The 20,738-nt window shown below is 34.8% G+C and overlaps 1 protein-coding gene across 1 annotated transcript in view; it reads right to left on the minus strand.

Moving 5' to 3' along the window:
- Positions 1 to 19,221: 19,221 nt before the first annotated feature.
- LOC149805052 (uncharacterized) overlaps positions 19,222 to 20,738 on the minus strand; it is a 105,249-nt gene continuing 103,732 nt past the window's right edge. The window contains exon 20 of the mRNA XM_089933481.1: positions 19,222 to 19,366. Coding sequence (XP_089789607.1) covers positions 19,222 to 19,366 — 145 coding nt within the window. The remainder of the gene's footprint in view (positions 19,367 to 20,738) is intronic.

Raw genomic sequence — 20,738 nt, forward strand, 5'->3', positions numbered from 1 at the left:
ATCCTTAAAAAAATAAATTGCTTCAGAGTATCCAAAGTCAGCTTCCAAGGTTGGCTTGCTTTGTAATAAAAATAACTTTTGTCTTCGATGTCCTGGTAAGTTCAAAGAAGGAATTTACTGCTCACTGCCAGTTGTGTTTATTCACTACCCAGGCTTCTATGTGCTTGACATCTGTAGTTATAATCAATACAAAGGAGTATTGATGTCTGTAGGTAAATAGTAATGATACTTTTGTAACCCATGCTGGTGAAAAGATTGTCACTTGCACTCAAGTGAATGTGTTTTCAATAATGATTTTTATTTGTGAGATACTGTCATACAGTAGACCTGGATATAATTCAATCTTGGTTATTTTGTACCTAAAGCCATGTCATGCATGAATAGCAGTTGTCTTCAATATATCAGTTGATTGCTTCCCTTTTGTTTGTGACATCATCTGCTTCTCTTCATGAAGTCATCACATGATTTTATTTTCTCCAAATATCCTGGGCAAAAGCTGGGTCATGGACATCCGTGCAAGAAGCACTATATTGTGTCACTTTAAAATTTATTTCAATTTATTTCTGAAATTCCCATGAACACTGGTGAAAAGTAACCAAAGTTTATTTCCATATCTCTGCCATCTTTGTATATTCAAGAAAAAAAATTAAAAGATCGGTGCACTTAAAAGAATCGATAGTCAGCTTCCTATGTTGGCTCGCTTTGCAATAAATAACCTTTGTATTGATATCCTTTAATTAAAGAAAAGCAACCAAAGTTGGCTTGCTTTGTAATAAAAATAAACTTGTCTTTGATGTCCTGTCAGTAAATTCAAAGAAGAAGTTTACTGCTCACTGCCAGTTGTGTTTATTCACTACCCAGGATTTTTTCACATGGCATCTGTAGTACTAATTAATACAAAGGAGCATTGATGTCTGTGGGTAAATATTAATTATACTTTTGTAACCCATGCTGGTGAAAAGATTGTCACTTATACTCAAGCGAATGTGTTTTCAATAATGATTTTTATTTGTGAGATACTGTCATACAGTAGACCTGGATATAATTCAATCTTGATTATTTTCCACCTAGCACCATGCCATGCATGAATGACAGTTGTCTTCAAAATATCAGTTGATTATTTCCCTCTTGTTTTCTTGTTTGCAATTTTGTTGGATCCAGTTTTCAGTCAGATAACATATTCAAACCTTTAAGCACAATCAAAAACAATTTGTATCTCAATGTTCATGCCAATGAACAACATGGCATGTGTTATCAGACATAAGCAGTGCACACTACAGCAGGAAGCCTAAGCTACATATACGGATTATGTGGATATATTTTATTCTTTAATGCTCATGTTGAAAAAAAGGAATAAATGATTACACTACAAGGTTAGTTTCTTTATTTTTATTATCAAATAAGCATTTTGTTTATCTATTTTATTGCAACGTGCATGGCAGGGGGAGGCACAAATGCAATACAAATTTAGTTTGTTTCTTAAGTCTTGGGACATATGACCTAGGTGATAAAAGGTTTCACCATAAGTTCCGGGACAGGAAAAAATAATTATTTTATCCTGTCTCAATATATATGGTAATGATGGTATTTATATAATAAATCGTTATGTAATAAATCCATACATTTAATTATCTGTCATATAAGTGTATAAAAATGGTAATCTTGAACAATGCAATTCACTGTATCATGTAATATATTAATTCCAAAAGTATGATAATAAACAAAGTAATGTACATACTTTTGTGATTCACACTGTCTAATATCTTCTGGTTCAAATCTCAAGAATTCATTGTCATCATCAGAGTTACTAAAACAAGTTCTGAATTCATCCTATGTCATCCAGTCATCATAAACATAATCCAAGTAGAATTCCTCGCCTGATTATCACTAAAAAGTTCATTATCCTCCGTCCTATCCACTGCATTTGAAATACCACATTTCTTAAATCTGACACTATCTCATTTGGATTTTCCTCCCATTTATTACACACCCACTGAGATACTAAGTTAAACTCAACCCATTGACACTAAACATTTCCTGCCTTTGTAAATTCATTGGGTCCAACTACAATCTATTTGTGCCACTATTTATGCAACATTTGTCTTGAATGGCTTGTTTAGGTAAACATATCATGGTTGTAGTAGTGATATGGTGCCACCAGAGATCAAAGCTTAGCATGTTTGATATTGCTACTACTTCTGTTTCAGATGACATCAGATGTGAATGCAACACACTGATATCAAACCCACTCGTTCAAACCAAACTCCCAATTTGCATAAGGGCTTGCCATTATTTGAATTTTGTTAGGTGTCTGGCACAATCGGCTAGAACTGACTTTTTTTGCACCAGTCACACACCTGATTCTTTGACACATCAAATTCATGTTCTGCATCACTACTGTTGTCTTTCTCTGAAAAATCTATAACCTTTAACTTAAATGCACCATCATACACATTACATTTTCTTTTGCCCATACTGGTGAAAGTACCTAAGTTTAGAAGTATGGAATCTATATGTAAGTGATAAAAGTACACTGTAATTGACAGAACAATGACTATTCATAAACTTGGACCATTATTTATGTAGAGGTTGAGGTTGTAGTCTGTAAGTGACACTTTGCTCATACAGTATTTGAAATCACATCAAAGAACTACCACAACAAAATAGGTGTCATTTGGGAGGTATAGACTTTGCAGAGAAAAACAAGAGTGCTACTGATTGTCCACTGTGGAAAACAAAGCAGAGCTGCTTTTACATGCAAAAAGATTAGGGCTGGAATTATCTAATTAGCAGCTCTATCAAAACATTCTGAGTTGAGAAAACAACACAAGTTTGCCTTTTGCAAGCTAAGAAAGTAATATCAGATTTTAATTTTTGTATATCTCACTAAAAAGATGAACCCTACTCTGCAATTATAAACTTTTAGGTAAAAATGGTTGACATATAATCATGTATATATGGTATGACCTGAATGTCATCATTCCATTGCAAATTGTGTCCACCACCACTCCATGGATTTTGTCATGGGAAACCATTTGTAGACAAACTTCATTCTACTTAAGATTCAAATGGTTATTTCCAAGCTTTGATTTCTTTTGTTGGGTATTAATCATTAATATTTTAGCCTTGTCTGTGATTACTTCCATTCTCTTTTCCTTACAACAAGAACCTATTCCAAGTACAGATATCTAAAGGGAGATCACTAAGTCTGATTTTAGCTGTGTGAAATCTGAAGCAGTGGTGCCCTCTGCATATAGGTCAGCAGATGAATACAGTTGCCAATTTTCTGTAGCCAAATATTTGTCAAAATGAGAAAGAGTAGTGGGCTTTGGAATGATCCCTTTGGTACTTGACATGTGACTTAGAAAAACTGCCATTTATTTTGATATACAGTTTCTCTTTGTAAGATCTGATGTAAATCAATCAATTGTAAAATTGTAATGTTAATAAATGTTCAGTTTATAAGAATATCATGATCAACAAGGTCAAAGGCTTTCCTAAGATCACCTAGCATGAATTCAACTAATTTCCCTTGACATATTAGGCAGTAATCCATCTATTAGGAAGACCAAAGTTGTCTCACAGGAACCCAGATTTGTTTGGTGAACCCTAATTGGTTTTCAGGAATTAACTTGCAGGTTGACAGGTATATTAAACCATTGTTGTAAACATGTTTTCAGGTAGTTTGGACAAGGTAAGTTAGGCATGGGTCTGTAGTTATTGACATCTTTCTTGACTGACTTGTGAATGCAGGCAACTTTTGCTAATTTCCATGTCTGGGGTGGATATGCTTTGATTACATATGTCATTTATGCTATTTCCAGTGGCCCTCAGGCCTCCATTATTATCTTGGTCTGTTGCTATGACTGTCTCAATAGTTTGCAAAAATTGTATAACTTTTCATCTGATATTGTGGTGAACAAATTCTTTTGTGTCAGCTGGAATATTTTCTAAACAGAAATTTCTTAGGTCATCATGACTGGAGATTACCATGAGTTCTTTAATTTTGGAAGCTATAGTGACATGAACTTCATTGCATGTATTCGGCATTTCAATATCCTCATCAATAACTGGGCCTTCCATGCTAGGTTGTTGGGTTTGGATGAACTTGTGGAATATTTATTTGCACCTAGCAAGTTTAAACTTTCCACATAGAATTCTTATTGCAATTATTTTTTTGGCACTAACTAATAGTGATTTTTCTTTGCCCCATTTAACATTTTAATGACTTTATTTCTCCATGTTTTGTAATCTGCTTGTTGGTTGACAGATTTCAAATAATCATGGGTTTTCCTAGCCTCTAGAAAGTCAAGAGCTAACTGGTCAGGATGAAGTCCCATTTTATTCTGTGTTTCCAAAAGTACAGGTTTCTCTGCCACTTGCATAAAAAGTTGGGTCCATATAGCCAGAGCATCATCCACATCATCAAAGTTAACGTAGATACTCTACTCCAAGGAACAATACTGAGATCTTCCAGACATTTGCCTTCATCATAATGTTTAAATGACCTATATGTTTTGGATTTTACAGCTTTTATTAAGTTGGATTTTCAGGTAAGGAAAATAGGGAAGTGATCACTGAACCTACTCAAGGAATATGTATTTTTTCACATTTTCTTCCATATTTGTATTTATTACAAGTTCTTGAGTGGTCAGTTTCTCATGTTGGTTGATTCATTAATTGGGTCAGACAAAAAGTTTCTATGACATTCAACCAATTTCTGTTGATCCAATTCTTCATCCCTGTTGAAATTTTCCAACATATACATTTTTGTTTAGTTCCTAGATCTAATATTTCATTCATGTAAATATTACTAGAAGGGTCAAAGAAGGAATTAAGTTCCATCTTTACATTTATACAATTTCTTGAAACATGAATGTAGTTACTGTTTAAACATTCACAATCACATAAGGAACCTCAACTTTCAAAAGATCCATCACAGTTATCCGTTTGAGAGATAAAATGTTTAACCAAGGTCCCAAAAGTAACAACATGGGCATCATCATCATCCAGTACAGTTCCCAAGGCTTGTCTTGAAACAGCTGAGAAATTATGTTATAAACAGGGCAATATCTTTATAGCCAATAGCCTACTGCATCTTTTGCTCCAATAAACTTTCATGGTATTTTGCCTTGTGTTCATATTCCAGATAGTCATGCATTGAACTTTCCTTTATGTCTGCATGAATCTTTGCCATAACCAGGTTCAGAGAAATGTTAACACCTAACGGCTTGTCTGGTTCACTGAAAGTGTTATCTGTATCACGGTCATATTTTTATTTAATGTATTTGCCTTCAAGTATTGGTACATGTTCATTTACAGCATGCAGAAGGTGTCAAAGTCTCATTTTGCTTAAATGGGTTCTGTCCTTAGACCATCAAGTGTTCCAGCATCCAGCCAGACTAGCTTTTTCAATGTCAATCATTTATTGGTCATGTTCACTGCATAGTTGCTCTATTCAGGTATTCAAGTTTTAAACATCAATGACAACTCTTGGAAAAACTGTGCAAATGAAAACCTTACAAGCTGGGTTGTCCAATTAGGTGTTATTCAAAAAATGTTAAAAAGGGTTTTCAATTTGTTTAATATGAATGTTCTTGTTAGCATCATTTTCTCCAGCACTGATGATGATACTGTCAAATTGAGAAAGGTCTGTTTTTCTGATCATGTCAAGCATATGATGAGTTACCACCACAGGTAATGACTTGACTATTACCTAAGGTTTTTAAGACCTCTTCCACTGTATTTAATGACTGAGTCAACTATCTGCAGTCACTGTTTTATGGAAATTTCATGATGTTTATGTGGATAGATTTGCTTTCCTGAGAAGAATCCCTGGTATTGGGAGATCCATGAGTTTCACTTTTAATATTAGAATAATGACACTCACATTTGGAAACACTTTTGTGACTTGAACTTATCTCAGCAAATTCAGTTGCATGATGTTCATGATAAAATGCTTTGAGAGTGAAAAGGAATTCTCAGTTGATTTGGTGGAGACATTATGCAAACCAATCAAGTAGCTAAAAGGAAATATGTGTGAGTGTCCAGTTGTCAATATCAAATATTTCCAGTGAAATCATTTCAGAAACTAAAATGGCTGCATGTTTCACTAATAAAAGAAAACAAATCATACTATACAATATGATAATTTCAGACCACCAAATCTGTCAACACAATATTTTTCCAATGAAAGCTTTTATCTTGTGTGTGAAACCTAACTTCCAATTTAAAAACTAACAGCCAGTTTATTCCTGGAGCAATAATAATAAATGATGTTCCAATAAACCTTGAAGGGAGTAAGATTACCTTAGTCCTAGAATGACTTTCGATCAATACAACATTGATGAGTGTACATCACCTACTTCCAGCTCATGACTCTATAAAAAAGACTCATCAGGAGAAAATAAATGATGATAAAGGCTGATTTAATTAAAAAAGATGTGAATCATATCATAGTGTGAGTGCAACATATAAAGAAATAAGTGTCTACTACTGAACAGATAGGTGTCATTTTGTTTAGCTCCATGTCAACTTCAACTAAAAAATGCTCCAAGATATCAAATAAACAATAAGATAGTAGTCCAAGGAGAAGTGCAAATGTTGATATGGTATGGCTAAAGGTTTATTCTACTACATCATTTTCTTTAACTAAAAGTTACAATTTTGGACTGAAAATGATGCACAAGTCTTGAATCACCTTTGCACACATATTTGTCATTTCAAGTATATATTCAGAACATACACCAATCAAACTTTATACACTGAAGAGTTGTTTTATTCCTACCCAGGTTTTGTTTATTAGAAGTCCTTGTGCTGGCAATTTTCTATGGAAAGATTTTCATGAGTAAAATAAAAAATGCATATACGTGCCTTGCTAAGGGTCATGAAATAATGGCTTTGACATTTGAATCCTGAAATCATTCAGTTAATTCTCACAGAGAACATCCATGTCTCTTTCCGGGAAACACTGTATATACTCAACTCACAGAAAGGGACTTTGAGATAATATAGTAGTAGTGATATTTCTAAAACTGGGTAATTTGGTGGAAGAACTAAATATGCAAAAAAGTCCTTATAACAAAAAGTACACTTCACAATTAGCATTAAATGATATTTCAACAATCGATGAAATACATGTAATGTGAATTTTTGTGTCATTTCTGAAACCTTTGAAAGAACAAGTTGAAGAAATAACTCAGTTTTAACAGACCTAAACCACAACTTCTACATGTAAGAGTGATGATTCATAAAGTTGTTGTGATGTCAAAAAACATTAATATGATAATAACTGTTCCCTATATCAAATTGTAGTCACCTGGACCTTTGACTTATAAAATTAATCAATATGTTGCTTTGTATCATCAAAGACAGCATATGTACAAAGTTAATATAGAATGTAAGAACATTGAATGGAAATCATTACCTTCTCAGTTTATGTGGTCTTGGCCTTTTACCTTTGGCGCTCAAAATCAACAGGTTAAGTTAAATGTTAAAGGGCAACTTGTATACAGTTTGATAAAGGTACATCTGGTACAACTCTAGTTATGGCACACTAACCATTATCCTACTGTTGGTCACAATGATCTTTACCTTTGACCTTTTGACCCCAAAATCATTAGAGTTCCAAATCAAATGAAGGCAATCCAATGTGAAGATTGATCATTTTATTGGACCTTTTAAACTCCACCAAATCAAAAGGATTCTTTGTCCCACTATTGAGCAACCCAGCTACAACATTTGGTAAAGATACTTTAAGCATAACTCGAGTTTCACAGAAAAACCTATTTGTTAATGGAGCAAGGTATACCAAATCTGATTAAAAACCCTATCAACAATGGCAGGGCTGACAATAAAGGGGTGGGGGGAACTGAGGATATGTAGCTTTCTAATTTTCTAAAAGAAAATTTTTGTTTGAATTGAACAAGAACTAGGAAAGGCCCAGTTTTTCTTACCCAAGGGCCTGTGATCACTCTCTATGGCCCTGAACATTGGTTTAATAATTCAAGCTGTGAACAAGTTTCATCAAGATATTTCAGTTTTTGAGCAAATAATCAGACAAGAATGTGATTGACAGACACCATTTGTAATTAAAAAAATGGAACAAGTCTTAAAAATACAGTCAGAGTCTATATTTTTAAAAAGATACAATATCTAATCTTGATACAAAAAATATTTTGAAGGGTTCATGAAGCAATAAGTAAACAAAAGAGTATTAGATGATCCAAACTTTGTTTGCTGAGATGTGATGGATAGTGTATAATAAGCTAAATAAAACATGTAAAAGATAAAGCAAAAAGACTGATCACTATCAACTATTCCATCAAAAACAAGCCATTAACTGGTATGCACTACCTAATTCATAAAATGAGGGCTCTGACCTTATTAGATTGATCAATTATACTAGGGTTTAGGTAACAAGTAAACATAAACATTTGTAGGTGGAAAACTCCCCTTTTTCTGCATAGATTAGTTTAATGAAGTGCCAACAAATCACCTATCAACTGAATGATACTTTTTCTTGGTTAAATGACTTAAAATTTGTAGAATCTCATCAAAGTGCAGATGTGCCTGAATTCTTCTACCAAAATCAGTGTTTGTACTAGCAACTTTTTGGCTACACACTTTAAATCCAATAGGAAATGGCTTACCAAGTGGCAACATATTTACCTGACCTCTGCTGCATCAGAAACTTTTTTATATCCATAATGTTATAGTTCACTCATATGGAATATGCTGTCTGCTATGACATTTGGGCAGAAAAACAATGAATTGCACATGCATTCAACTGATCCATGCTTTACAGATGCTTTCAATCAGTACTAATTTCATCTGTCATCTGATAATGATGATCATTATCATCATTCCTTTTTTTGCCCCAGTGGAGCATAATACCTTTGCTGCAGCTCTCCATTTGTCATCATCTTGGGCTGTCTGTTCTGCCCCTTCCAGGATATGTGGATGGCCTTAAATTTGGTGTCCATGGTTCTTCCCTAAGTCATGGCTAGTTTGTTTTCCTCTTCTACATTTGCCTTGAAGGTTTAAATCCAGGGCATGGGAAGTAATGCTGTGCTGGTCTCTCTGCAATACATGTCCAATCCATTTCCAGCTGTGTTCCTTAATGGTGTCAGATATGTTTTTTTTTGTGTTCTTGCAAGCATACAATAAAAAAATAATCCTTGCTGGGGATTTGGTGTGACCATCTGTGCAGGATCCATCAGTGACAAGTATTGACAAAGACCTGTAGCTTATGTTCCAAGTTTTTTGCGTATCTCTAGGTATCTGCACCATAAAGCAGTGCTGATCTGATGTTGGAGTTGAACAGTCTGAGCTTTGCTTTCAGGTTGATGATATTATTCCTCCAGACTGGTCTTAGTATGCCTTGGCAATCCTGACCTTGATGTTATCATTTGTTCTAACAAAACATGTTCACAATACTGCTAATGTATGTAAAATTATCAACAGTCTCAATGCTTTGCCTCTAAGAGAATCTGTGCATCCTATTTTGAATTGACTCACAGGCATTTTGTCTTGCCGACATTGTTCTCCAGGCTGGTAGTTTGAACTATGGTACGATATCCCTGTCTATATTTGGTTGTGGTGGAGTGTGTGACACAGTCCACTGTCATCTGCAAAAGCCTTTGTTGTGTATGACATGACAGGTTATGTCTTTGCAGTGGATAATCCTGATAATCTTCTCTGGAATGCCATAGTACTGCAGGATTTTCTCGATTGTGCTTCCATTCACCATGTCAAATGTTTTCCTGAAGTCTATATATTTACATGCAGGGTTGACATCATTCTAGGAATATTCAGGGATAATACATAGCATAGCTATCTGGCATGTACATGACTTCCCAGCCCAGAATCTTACATGTTTATCTTAGCCTGGAATCTAGTGAGGAAGAAAAGAGCTAATTCTGGCAGTTGCTATAGTATCCTTTCTTGGGAATCTTGACAATGTAGCCCTTCTTCCACTCATTGGCACCTCTTCTTTGTCCCATATTTCCTTAAAAGGTCAAACAAGGTGTCTGCTGTAACTGTGGTTTCTACTTTTAATGCTTCTGGTGGGATGATGTCTGGGTCAATGGCTTTACCGTTAAAGGCTTTTCCTGGCTGTTTGTAAGACATCTTCCTTAGTAATGGGCATTACGTTGATGTCCAGATCGTTTCCCTCTTCTATTATGGGTGGCCCTAAGCAAGCTGCTGAAATGTTCCTTCTACCTGTCAAGCTGTTTGCTGATTTGCTAAGGATATTTTCATCCATTCCACATACACACTTGCTTGAATTGGTTTATCTTCCTAATAATTACCATGTGATGTTGTAGAGGGTCTAGAAGTCATTTATTTTACAGCTTTCTCTGCATCTTGGGAAGTTTGTTGGCAAGTTCCACTTATCTTTCCTCTTGACTTCGTTGTTCTTTGCATTGTATTTCTCCCGAAGACTGTTTCTATGCTCTGGCTACAAGTCTCTGCTTGATTTACTGCTGTCTTCAAACTTCTTGATTGTATCTTCTGACAGTCAACTCTTGAGTCTCCATCTTCTGAATACTAGCATCTCCCCACAGGTTGACATGAATGTACCTCTAGACCCATCATCAAGGTTATCAAGAGCCAGGGATTTATTTGAGAGGGAAATGATGAACTTCTATTGTTTCTCATTTTCATAATTCCAGGAATTATATACAACAAATTGACTAACTTTCATTTTGAGGTATACATTTGCAATTTTGACATTAAACCTTCTCAGTATAAAGGTGTTGGAATGATTCTTTTTTTATCAGTAAAATTCAAATCTATTTTTGCTGGGGCATTTTTTCTCTTAAAATTCTTAACAGCATACATTTTCCTTTTTTCCACCAGATTTTTCACCTGGCTGCACAACCATATAACAGGTAGCATATTTCCTACATGTATTTGCTACTGTGTATTTTCAGTTATGAAAAACTGTGAACTTTTCCAATACATGATATTTTTACTTTTGAAAAATCAACATTTACTGAACAGCTCAAAATACACCTCTTCCTCAATAACTCATGCACAACAGGGTCCACAAACATAGTCTGCAATATAATCAAGGAACGAGTTACTGAGGGACCTAAAATAATTGAAAAAAATCGCTTTGACATTGAGAAAACCGTGGGGGGGGAGAGAATCATTAGAGAACTGGGCTGTTTATTGACTGAATCCTCATTTTACAATAACGTCGATAATAATTTTTAATAGCATGCTTTTTCTAATGAAGTTGGTTGTTATTCTGTTTAAATAACATTTATTTTCAAAATGTCCAATATATGAAAGATTGTTCCAACTGGTTTCAACAACCATCACGTGTAGGGAAGAGAAAAAATTCTGTTTATTACATCACTGTTTTTTATTTTCTTGATGAGTCTGGTTCCCATAGTGGTGTTTAATATTATATTGGGAGTCCACAGAGCAGGGAACTAGACTAACTTTTGATTCACCACCAAACAAGATTCCTTTTTTTTCAAAAACACATAACATTTATTTCATGAGACAATCATCTACATTGAAACTCAATTTTTGTAATGCTCAATCAGTACATTAGTACAATATTGATGTCATGAGTTAATTAATTGGAATTAATAATGAAACTTGTTATCATCCTTGAGGATATGTCTAAGTGCCAGTTCGAGAATTCTCTGAAACTCACTTGCCCACAATGGTCCATATCTGTGAAATCAAACTCTTTATTTTACAAAGTATTTGTTTTGCTTGGCTGTCTTGTTATTTTTTATCACAGCTATGAAAGAGTTGGTTAATTTAAGGTAGTTTATGTTATATACACAATAACATTTATAAGTGTTTGATTGACCAAATGAAGTGAGTTCACCTAACATATGACTGGGGCCGCTAGATTTTAAGTTTGTAGGGTTTTTGTGCTTTTAAAATTTTTTAATTCCATTTCCTTTATTTCATTCAAAAGACAAAATTAACATGATAATACAAAGGAGGCCAGCTTTTAAATCAGTGCAACAATACAACAAATACTTCTGCAAGTGAGTTATCAAAACACGGTCAGCACTTAATTAGGTTCTTAGAGAAACACTCACGGACATAGCTGTTATGGTAGATTGATGCATTTTACATTTAATTACAAGAGGATTTACGATGATTGCACTTAAAAGGAACTAAAAGATACATAGAACAAGAACACAAATTTCAATTGATAATGAAATTTTTTAATTTGTATTTATTTATTAAAGTAATGCCTCTACTTGGCATGAGTAACATTTTCATTGATTGAAATTTCCTTACATATCGTTAAATGCAGTGTACTAGGAATGTTGTTTGGAAAGAAAATGTAAAATATTGTATGACCTATTTTTAAATTTGATATTTCATAGTGTTGATTACAATTTCCAGGTCCTATCTACCGTTTTTGATGATAAAACGAGTGATACATCAAAGTTTCTGTTACCAATTTTAATCGCGATTTTCTGCAAGTTCAACAAATAAGGATCAATTTTTGGGGTATTTTCTTGTTTAAAAAATGGATCCATGCCTGACCTCACATTATAAGCAGGTTTGTGAGTTATCAGAGCACGAGTTATCAAGGGAGTGGTGTAATGTGATCATTACTGCACAACCTATGCCAAAAAAAAAACCACTTTCAAAATGTTGCTAAAATTTCTGTATAACTAATATAAACTAATATAAAACAAATAGTTACTTGAGAGTAATTTCCATTGGTAAACTTCTTAATAAGGTCATCTTCTGGGTTGAGCTGCTCTTTAATCCATGCCTCTCCAGAGTTCTCTAAAGCCTGAAGAGCAGCATCACTCTTTTCTGATACTTCATCTCTCACATTACTAATATTCATCCAATAAGACACAGGGTCTGGAATAAAAAGTATCATATAACATTTTTTTTAACGCAAACATCAATTAAACAGAAGGTCATGAGCTAGAATGTGAACTTTGCTACCAGTCTTCAAGATAAATGCTTTTCTGAAGCTTTAATCCATCAAATTCAGTGTATTGCAATTTACTATAAGACATGCAAGATAAACCAGAAGCTTGATACAAACCATTCCTTCAAATTTTTGGCGTAAACAATAATATTTCAGACTTTACAAAATGTTTAGTTTTTTTTTTAAAACCAGCAAAATATTTATTCACCTGAAAGACATTTCAGTAAAAAAGTACAGTACTTCAAAAACGTAAAAACACAAAAAAGACTACTGAATCAATGATCAATAATTGATACATATTTTACACTGATAAACCTGATATTTTCAGTATTTGCCCAGGAAAAACTAAATCTATATATAAAGAAAGATCAATTTACAGACACATGTCCTTTATATGGGGGGGCCTGTACCTTCATGTTGCTTTGCTGCTGTTCCCTTAAAGGTGCTTATTTTGTACATTGATATCCTTGCATGATTACTGTGCACAGTGTATATGTTAAAATAGATCATTTTTGTCAAATGATGCAGTGAAATTTTATTAAAGAAAATTTATTATCAATGAAGCAAGATGTAAATTTACTCAGAACAAATCTTGACAGCATATGTACATGATTTACAAGATCATCTCTGTATCCTCTATTCATGACTACAATGTGTAACTATGGTAGTCTAGTCTGCAAACTTCAGTATTTTGCAATTCAAAAATCAGTTAATAAATCAATTATATATACTTACACAAAATTTAAATCTAACAAATTTAAAAAATGGTTTAAATAATGAGATGTGTGATATAAATCTTAATGAATTACTTCAACTTGCTAATCAAGAGATTTCAGTACATATATGCTGCCATATCTGACACTGGTCCTTACAGAATTAATGCACATAACAAGAGTTAGGGTTTTGGTGATGCCGACACCATAAACTGAACAATTGTGTTGTTTCTCAGTTTACCTAATCAGAACCAGATTCTCCAAACTACCCCTTCTTCATCCCACTTTCACTTTCTATTCCTTTTTTTCTTTACAAATAGTACATAGGGTAAAATTTATATCCAGGTAAATTAATCTTATTTCCAAACATGGATTAAATTTTTCATTCAAGTGCATTTTGGTTTTCCTTTCTTCCTTGTAGATACTAACAATCTTTATACATAGCTATTTATATAGTGCCCATAAAAAAGAATTTCATTGATATAACTCAAATGAGTCATACACAAAACCTAAAGTTAGGAATTTTATCATTTAAAAAATATAATTACCTTTCTTAGGAATGACTTCTAGCAATTTGTCCTTGGCACTTAATAATCGCTTTACAGACAGAACGATGCTGAAAAAAATGTATATCTTTTATGATGAGTTTTATAAATCTATTATTGTATTAATATGACAAGCATTACTTGTATTATCAAACTTTCCTTTTAATGGTGAACCAAATTACCTCTGAAATTGTCTCTATGTTGTTTCAACAGGAAATATAATTTGAAGATCTGCATTTGCAAAACATGTAAGTCCCAAATGTAGAGAAAAACTCTCAGTCCCAAAAGTGCACAAAAAAAATTATTTTGCAAAAGAAAACAATACTTAAATGTAAAAAAAAGTATAATTAGGCCATTAACACATACATACAAACACACCTACTAAATTTCAGTAATTATCATTGTCTAAGCCAAGTGGTTTTTGCAAAATTGCACAGACAAACGTTTTCATGAAACTGTGTATAAAGTGTATATAAAATGACAAAACTGTATGTAATGCCATAAAAACCTAATAATTAATATGTATATTCATACAATCATGTCTACTAAATTAGATTTGTTTGGATCAAGTGGATTTCAAGTAATTATGCTAGCATCGCTTTTATATAAAGTCCCAAACAATTCCAAAATATTTATAAAAAAATAAAAATTGTTGAGGGGTGGGAACTAATTTTAATGATGTAATACTTTCCTGTTGCTGTTGCTTAGCTGGTACCTTTCTGGGCAGAAAATACCCCAAATGCATAACAAGAATTCATCTCCTCATCAGGGTGAACCAAATGATTCAGAGACACTGGATCACAAGAACACCCCACAGATATATTACCCATGCACAATGTCTATCATATTTTTATAGGACACAGCAGAACTTAGTGAGACATCAGCATGGGGAAAAAAAAGGAATCTGACAACAGGAACAGATAAGTAGTACATCATTAAAATTAGTTTTATCCTTCCATAAAACTAAATTTTAATATCAGCATTGCCATACCTTCGCTGTTGCACAGAATTTGTCAGTTTGGTGGGAGACTGAAAGTCCCACAACTGGCGGGTAAAAACAAAATCAATATACACTCTCATTAAAGAGTAGGAGACAACTGCGGGCTGGATTCTGTATGGGTAATTTTCTAAGCTATGACAATCAAGCCCTGGGAGAATAGGCCTTCATTTTGGATAGATAACCAGTAAAGATAAAAGGAGAAGAAAGTAGTGTGAGAATGCCAAATGGCAGTTTTCATCACATCCTCCAAAGACGAATGCATTAGACAGGCCCATGAGGCAGCAATGGCTCATACCTTGTGGGCTTTAATTTTCATGAATGGCAGGTTCCTATTGGCAAAGGACTGATAAGCTCTCTTGACAATTAATGCAATGCACCCAGAAATGGTGAAAGCTGAAATATCAGTTGAACATTTAGTGGGGAGGAAATGACACTTCCTACCCTTTCTTTTCCCTTTAGAGCCTGCCAAGTAAAAATGCAAAACCCTTACTGGACATAAAAGTCTATCTTCATCATCCCCAGTACAGATACAGCTGAAACTTGGGATCTCAGCTGAGAGTGGATCAACTGATGGAAGCTGGTTTCTGCTGAGAAAAAAAATGAAAACCAGGTGGCAAAAGAGAGAAACTGTTTCATAATTTCTATTGAACCTGATATAGCCCTGCTCTAAAACAGGGCATGAAGTGCACTCCATTGCTTTTCACTAAGGAGAGCACAAAAACCATCTTGAAGGTAAGGTTTTTGAAGGAAGATTCACCAAACAGTTCAGAGAGTGGTTTATTAAGAGAACACAAGACACAAGAAAGATTCCATATAGGCATTAGCGAGCAAGACACTGGTCTTTGTAACTTAAAATACTTGATCAAGTCTCCGAACATAAGTGAGAATCTGTCCCAATGAAAGAACCTTTTGAGAGTATTAGAAAGGACTGCTTGATAGCCTTGCAAGCATCCAGAGCAACTTCCATGTTGAGGTGCAAGTTCAGCTGACAAGGCCATGGAAAAGGACAACACATGCCAACAAGTTTTTGCCACTGCTTCCAATAAGCAATGAAGTCATTGTTGACATATTCCTCTTTCATCAGGCTGAAAGAGGCCCTGAAAAAGGGCAGTATTTGAGACTATGGTTGCTAGTAACCTAGATTTTCACTCAATGGATTCCAGAGTTTTGACCTGAAGGTGAGCCCAGGTCCCTGTGGAAATCACATGAACTACTGAATTTCATGTATATTTCCATACCCTTTAATTTTTCATACACAATCCAGTGATCAAAATAATAATTATTTAAATGTATCATATTTTTTTCATACATATCACTTTGTATTTTTCAAAAAATCCTTTAAATTATCGGACACAAAATTTCTACTAAGAAGATTTACGTTTGCAAAAAAGATCAAAAATACCGTATTACCATTTTGTTTTTACAAAAATTAATAATTGTTGGTGAAAAAATACAATGATTGATACATAAGCCCTTTTATTGTCATTACAATACCTACTGGTGTTTATTAACAAATGGACAAAGGCCTTCACAGAACATAAACTTAAATATTATCATTAGTTGGTTCTCCTTATTAAGTCCATCACCATAACAAAAACAATACATGCATTTTTAAATGAGTTTGGAAGGTCATTGATGTTTTCTTATCCAAAACAACACATATCTTGGTACATGCTAAAGTGAAGACCACAGATCATTGATCAACTAGTCTTATTGTTTCATTATAGTCATACAAAAATAAAATATAAAAAACTTGCCAGTTTCTATCATAAGTTTGAAAGTCACGGACTCTGTTAAAAAGATTCATATATAGATAATATCTTTTAAGTGCTTGTACTGTTTTGACCTGGATATAATTAACATTTTATTGCAAATATATTCTACGATATGTCCCTCTATTGTTATCTTTATTGGCAAGTTTGATTTACAAGTAATGCATATGATCGCTTGTCCTTACAACATCTGCTGTATGGACAATGGCATCGATAGCATATTGACAGATTTTCATTTCCCTAAAGGAAGCCTCATTTCCCTACTGGCAGCCTCGCTGATTTTACCTCTTCTGTCAAATCTTGTCCTCTATGTGGTTTCACCTGGAATAATCACAGCTCTAAGCATATTTAATTAGCGTGTAAATAACACTGCATAGCCATATGGTTGTTGTGACAATGTATATTGTAATTAAAACAAGAATGAATTGTTGATTTAGAGGTGTTAATTGAAAATGGAATATAGTAGTGTGGCAATTCAAGGATTATCACAATCATCAAGTAACTGAAAACAGTCTTTTCTGTTTGCAAAAGCTACAAAATAAAAACCGCCCTAAATAAATACAGTCTTGTACACAGAAAAAAATTTCTTACTTCTCTCTCTCTCACAGACACACACACAAACACACATGCTTGCACACATTACCTAAAATGTGTTTTCAAGCTAACTTTTTTTATTTTTTATTGCATTTTGATAATGAGGTTATTGCTGCTGTCAGAATACAAGTTGCACTTGATTTCTTGACAATTTGGACTCATATATATTGCTGCGTACAATACCAATAAATAATACCCTTAAGTCATACATGTGTGAACCATCACAATCATTTTGCCAACATTACACAACATAACAGCTACAAAGAAGCATGCTCTAAATGCAGACAAGCTTCCCCCCCCGTCTCCTTGTCTCTCTCTCTCTCACTAATAACAACAAAAATCTTTGAGTCCTTTTATTTTTATTGTAATTGGCAGAATAAGAGAGAAAATACATGCTTATTTTGTACATATGTATTGTTAGGTTCTAGTGAAGTATATGTTCCATAGAACTTGTTCAGTATGATCACTTTATTTTTTGTACATGGTCAGTACCGCAAAATAATAATTATTTGTTTTACACATAATTTGTTGTATACTGAAATTAATAATTATTTTTCTATGTAGGAAAAACTAAATGAAATACAGTACTTCACATCCCTGTGGAAATCAACACTGGGCCAGGTAGGGTATGGACATAATAGCTAGATGCAGATACCAAGTGTTGCAAAGTAGATTGGGGGACTAGTAAAGTCTTAACCCTTTTGAACCTCTGACTGAGCTCCTTAATCATAAACAAGTGAGCAAGCAACAAGAGATTGAGAGTTTGCTCCAGAACGTTTAACTTGATAAAATGTTAGTCACCAGAATATGATGTTTGGGACACCAGTTGCTGGGCAAGAGGGAAAGAGGAACATGAACCAGTAACTCCTCCCATGGAGATAATGAACTGTCCTTAGCAAGGGACTCAGCAGATGGGTGAGAGTGACTCTCTACCTGCCTAGAGAGTTTGGGGATGAGTCCACAGCTCACAGCAGCTTCACTACCATATGGCCATGGTCCAGAAGTACATGGCTGCCTACAGAGAAGGACCAATTTCTTCCCTGTGGAGGAAGGCCCCATATCCTGTAGGGATTTAAGGAGACATTAGCAAAGGTGGAATGCTGATCCAATCCCCTTGCCTAATCTGGCATCTGAAAGCCAATTCCCAGTTCCATGTGATGAAACAGCAGTCTAGAAAGAAGGGGGATTTGATCCATATCTCCATACCATAGGGGATACAATGGCCAGTGCCTGGTGACTGATGACTGGTCACTGGGCACAGGCCAGTCAGGAGAATCAGATCTGTAGGAAGAGCCCTCCCCAGATCTGACAGACTTAGATCTCAGCTTGCCCCTGTACTGGATAGCTTGATCCTGTTGGGAACAATGGGTCCCACAGACTAAAAGGGTGATGCCACCATCCCTCTTACAGGAGGCTCAACTCACTTTCAGTTTGCCACACCAGGCTGTGGGCAAGTAGAGAGGTTTCTGCTTCTACCTCATGGGGAAGGTGTGTGCAAGATTCACTCTCTGCCTTTCTGGATGAAAAAAGATGCTGTTCCACCCTGAAGGGAGGGTGCAACTCGTTCTCTGTACTAGTGGAAAAGAGAGGTTGCTGCTCCTCCGATGCAGGAGGGTGCAACTCATTCTCTGACATAACAGAATGGGGAGGGTATTGCTCTTCCCTACTGGGGATGAGGGGAAGGACATGACTCACTCTCCACCTGTTTATAACCTCCCTTGGGAGGGGGCCTACTAACCCTAAGTGTCTTCCCCAATTGATAGGCATGTCTATCCTTGGCAAGATCCCAGACCTTGTCGGACAATATGCTGCAAAAGAGACAATCATCTGTCCTCTTGCAGCCTGTACAAGATATGCAACTGGGGTGGGGTGGGGTGGCTACACCTACCCACACACTGCTTAAATAGAGATGCTGCAAAAGAAAGCTGAAAAATAAAGATTTTATACGAAAACTTTAATGCAACTAAAGGTAGTAAACAAAAGGTAATGGACAGACTATGTCAAAAGTATTATGTCACCTTAATTATGTTTCACCATGTTTTATTGGAAAAAAGGACGTAATGCTGCTCAGTATTAAAAAAATAACGTGTAGTGACATTCGTCTGACAATTCTTTGTTCTCAAGTAGTGAGAGTGAAGACTGATTAAATTTATCTTGATGGCTGCCATCTCCATCACAATTCCTACAGTGACTAATAGACATGGGATTATTAATGCTACTTTCTCTGAGAAAGAAAAGCTAATTATTCACTTCATTCCATTTCATCTATTTACCCATGAATTGAATGTCGACACTATATAATACATATTCAAACTAAACCCAATAAGAGAAGTCTGCACAGTTACCAATGTCATCCCCAACTTTCAATGGCCAGTTACCACCAAAGAGTCTTTAATTAAAGGGTTATATACAATATTATGTCAGAAGTTTTACAGCCCTGTTGTTACATTTTAGTTACTGCCAAATTACCCACTGACAGAATAAACCCAGCATTCACTTCATTCCATTCCATTCCCCCAAGAATCTAATGTCAGCAGTATATTGTGTATACTGACTATAAAGGCCTCCTAACAATCATTTGGTTTATCTAAACCATGTAATACAATCTGATTTAAAACAAAAAGTAGATGGGCACAACATTTACGCCACTAACTACAACATTTACACCACTAACTGCCTTGGAAACTAAAGGACTACAACAGAGATAAACAAATATCTATAAATTCAAAATTCTCTCTTTCACAAATTCAACATGAGCAAAGGATTCAAGTCCCAGTACTATAAGGATTCTATATCAAGGTACTCTGAAGTGATTTGTAAAAACTGGGTCTTTATTTTTCATTGCAGTACTGACCATGTTAAACACTTAATGTTGGACAGAAATTATTGACGATCTTTTTCTCTCAAAAAAATTCAACACAATAACTGGAGAGTGACTTAAATTGTTGGTCAAAAGGCTGCTGTGTATACCAGTAAAGACCATGTCATTCCCCACCATGAATGAGGACTCTTCTTATGGAAAACAACAAATGAGCTCTTAACATTATGAAAAACCTTGATATATCAAGAGACTTTATGTGAGGATTGTTTGTAGACATGTAAACAGTTAACACAGCTGCTAGGGAGGGAGACAAAACCTTGAGATAGAAAATTCATGCTCACACAAAAATGTTTCAACAT

The sequence above is a fragment of the Sinohyriopsis cumingii genome, chromosome 2 (genome assembly GCF_028554795.1).
Source record: "Sinohyriopsis cumingii isolate HCF-2022 chromosome 2, ASM2855479v2, whole genome shotgun sequence".
NCBI classification, from domain to species: Eukaryota; Metazoa; Mollusca; class Bivalvia; order Unionida; family Unionidae; genus Sinohyriopsis; species Sinohyriopsis cumingii.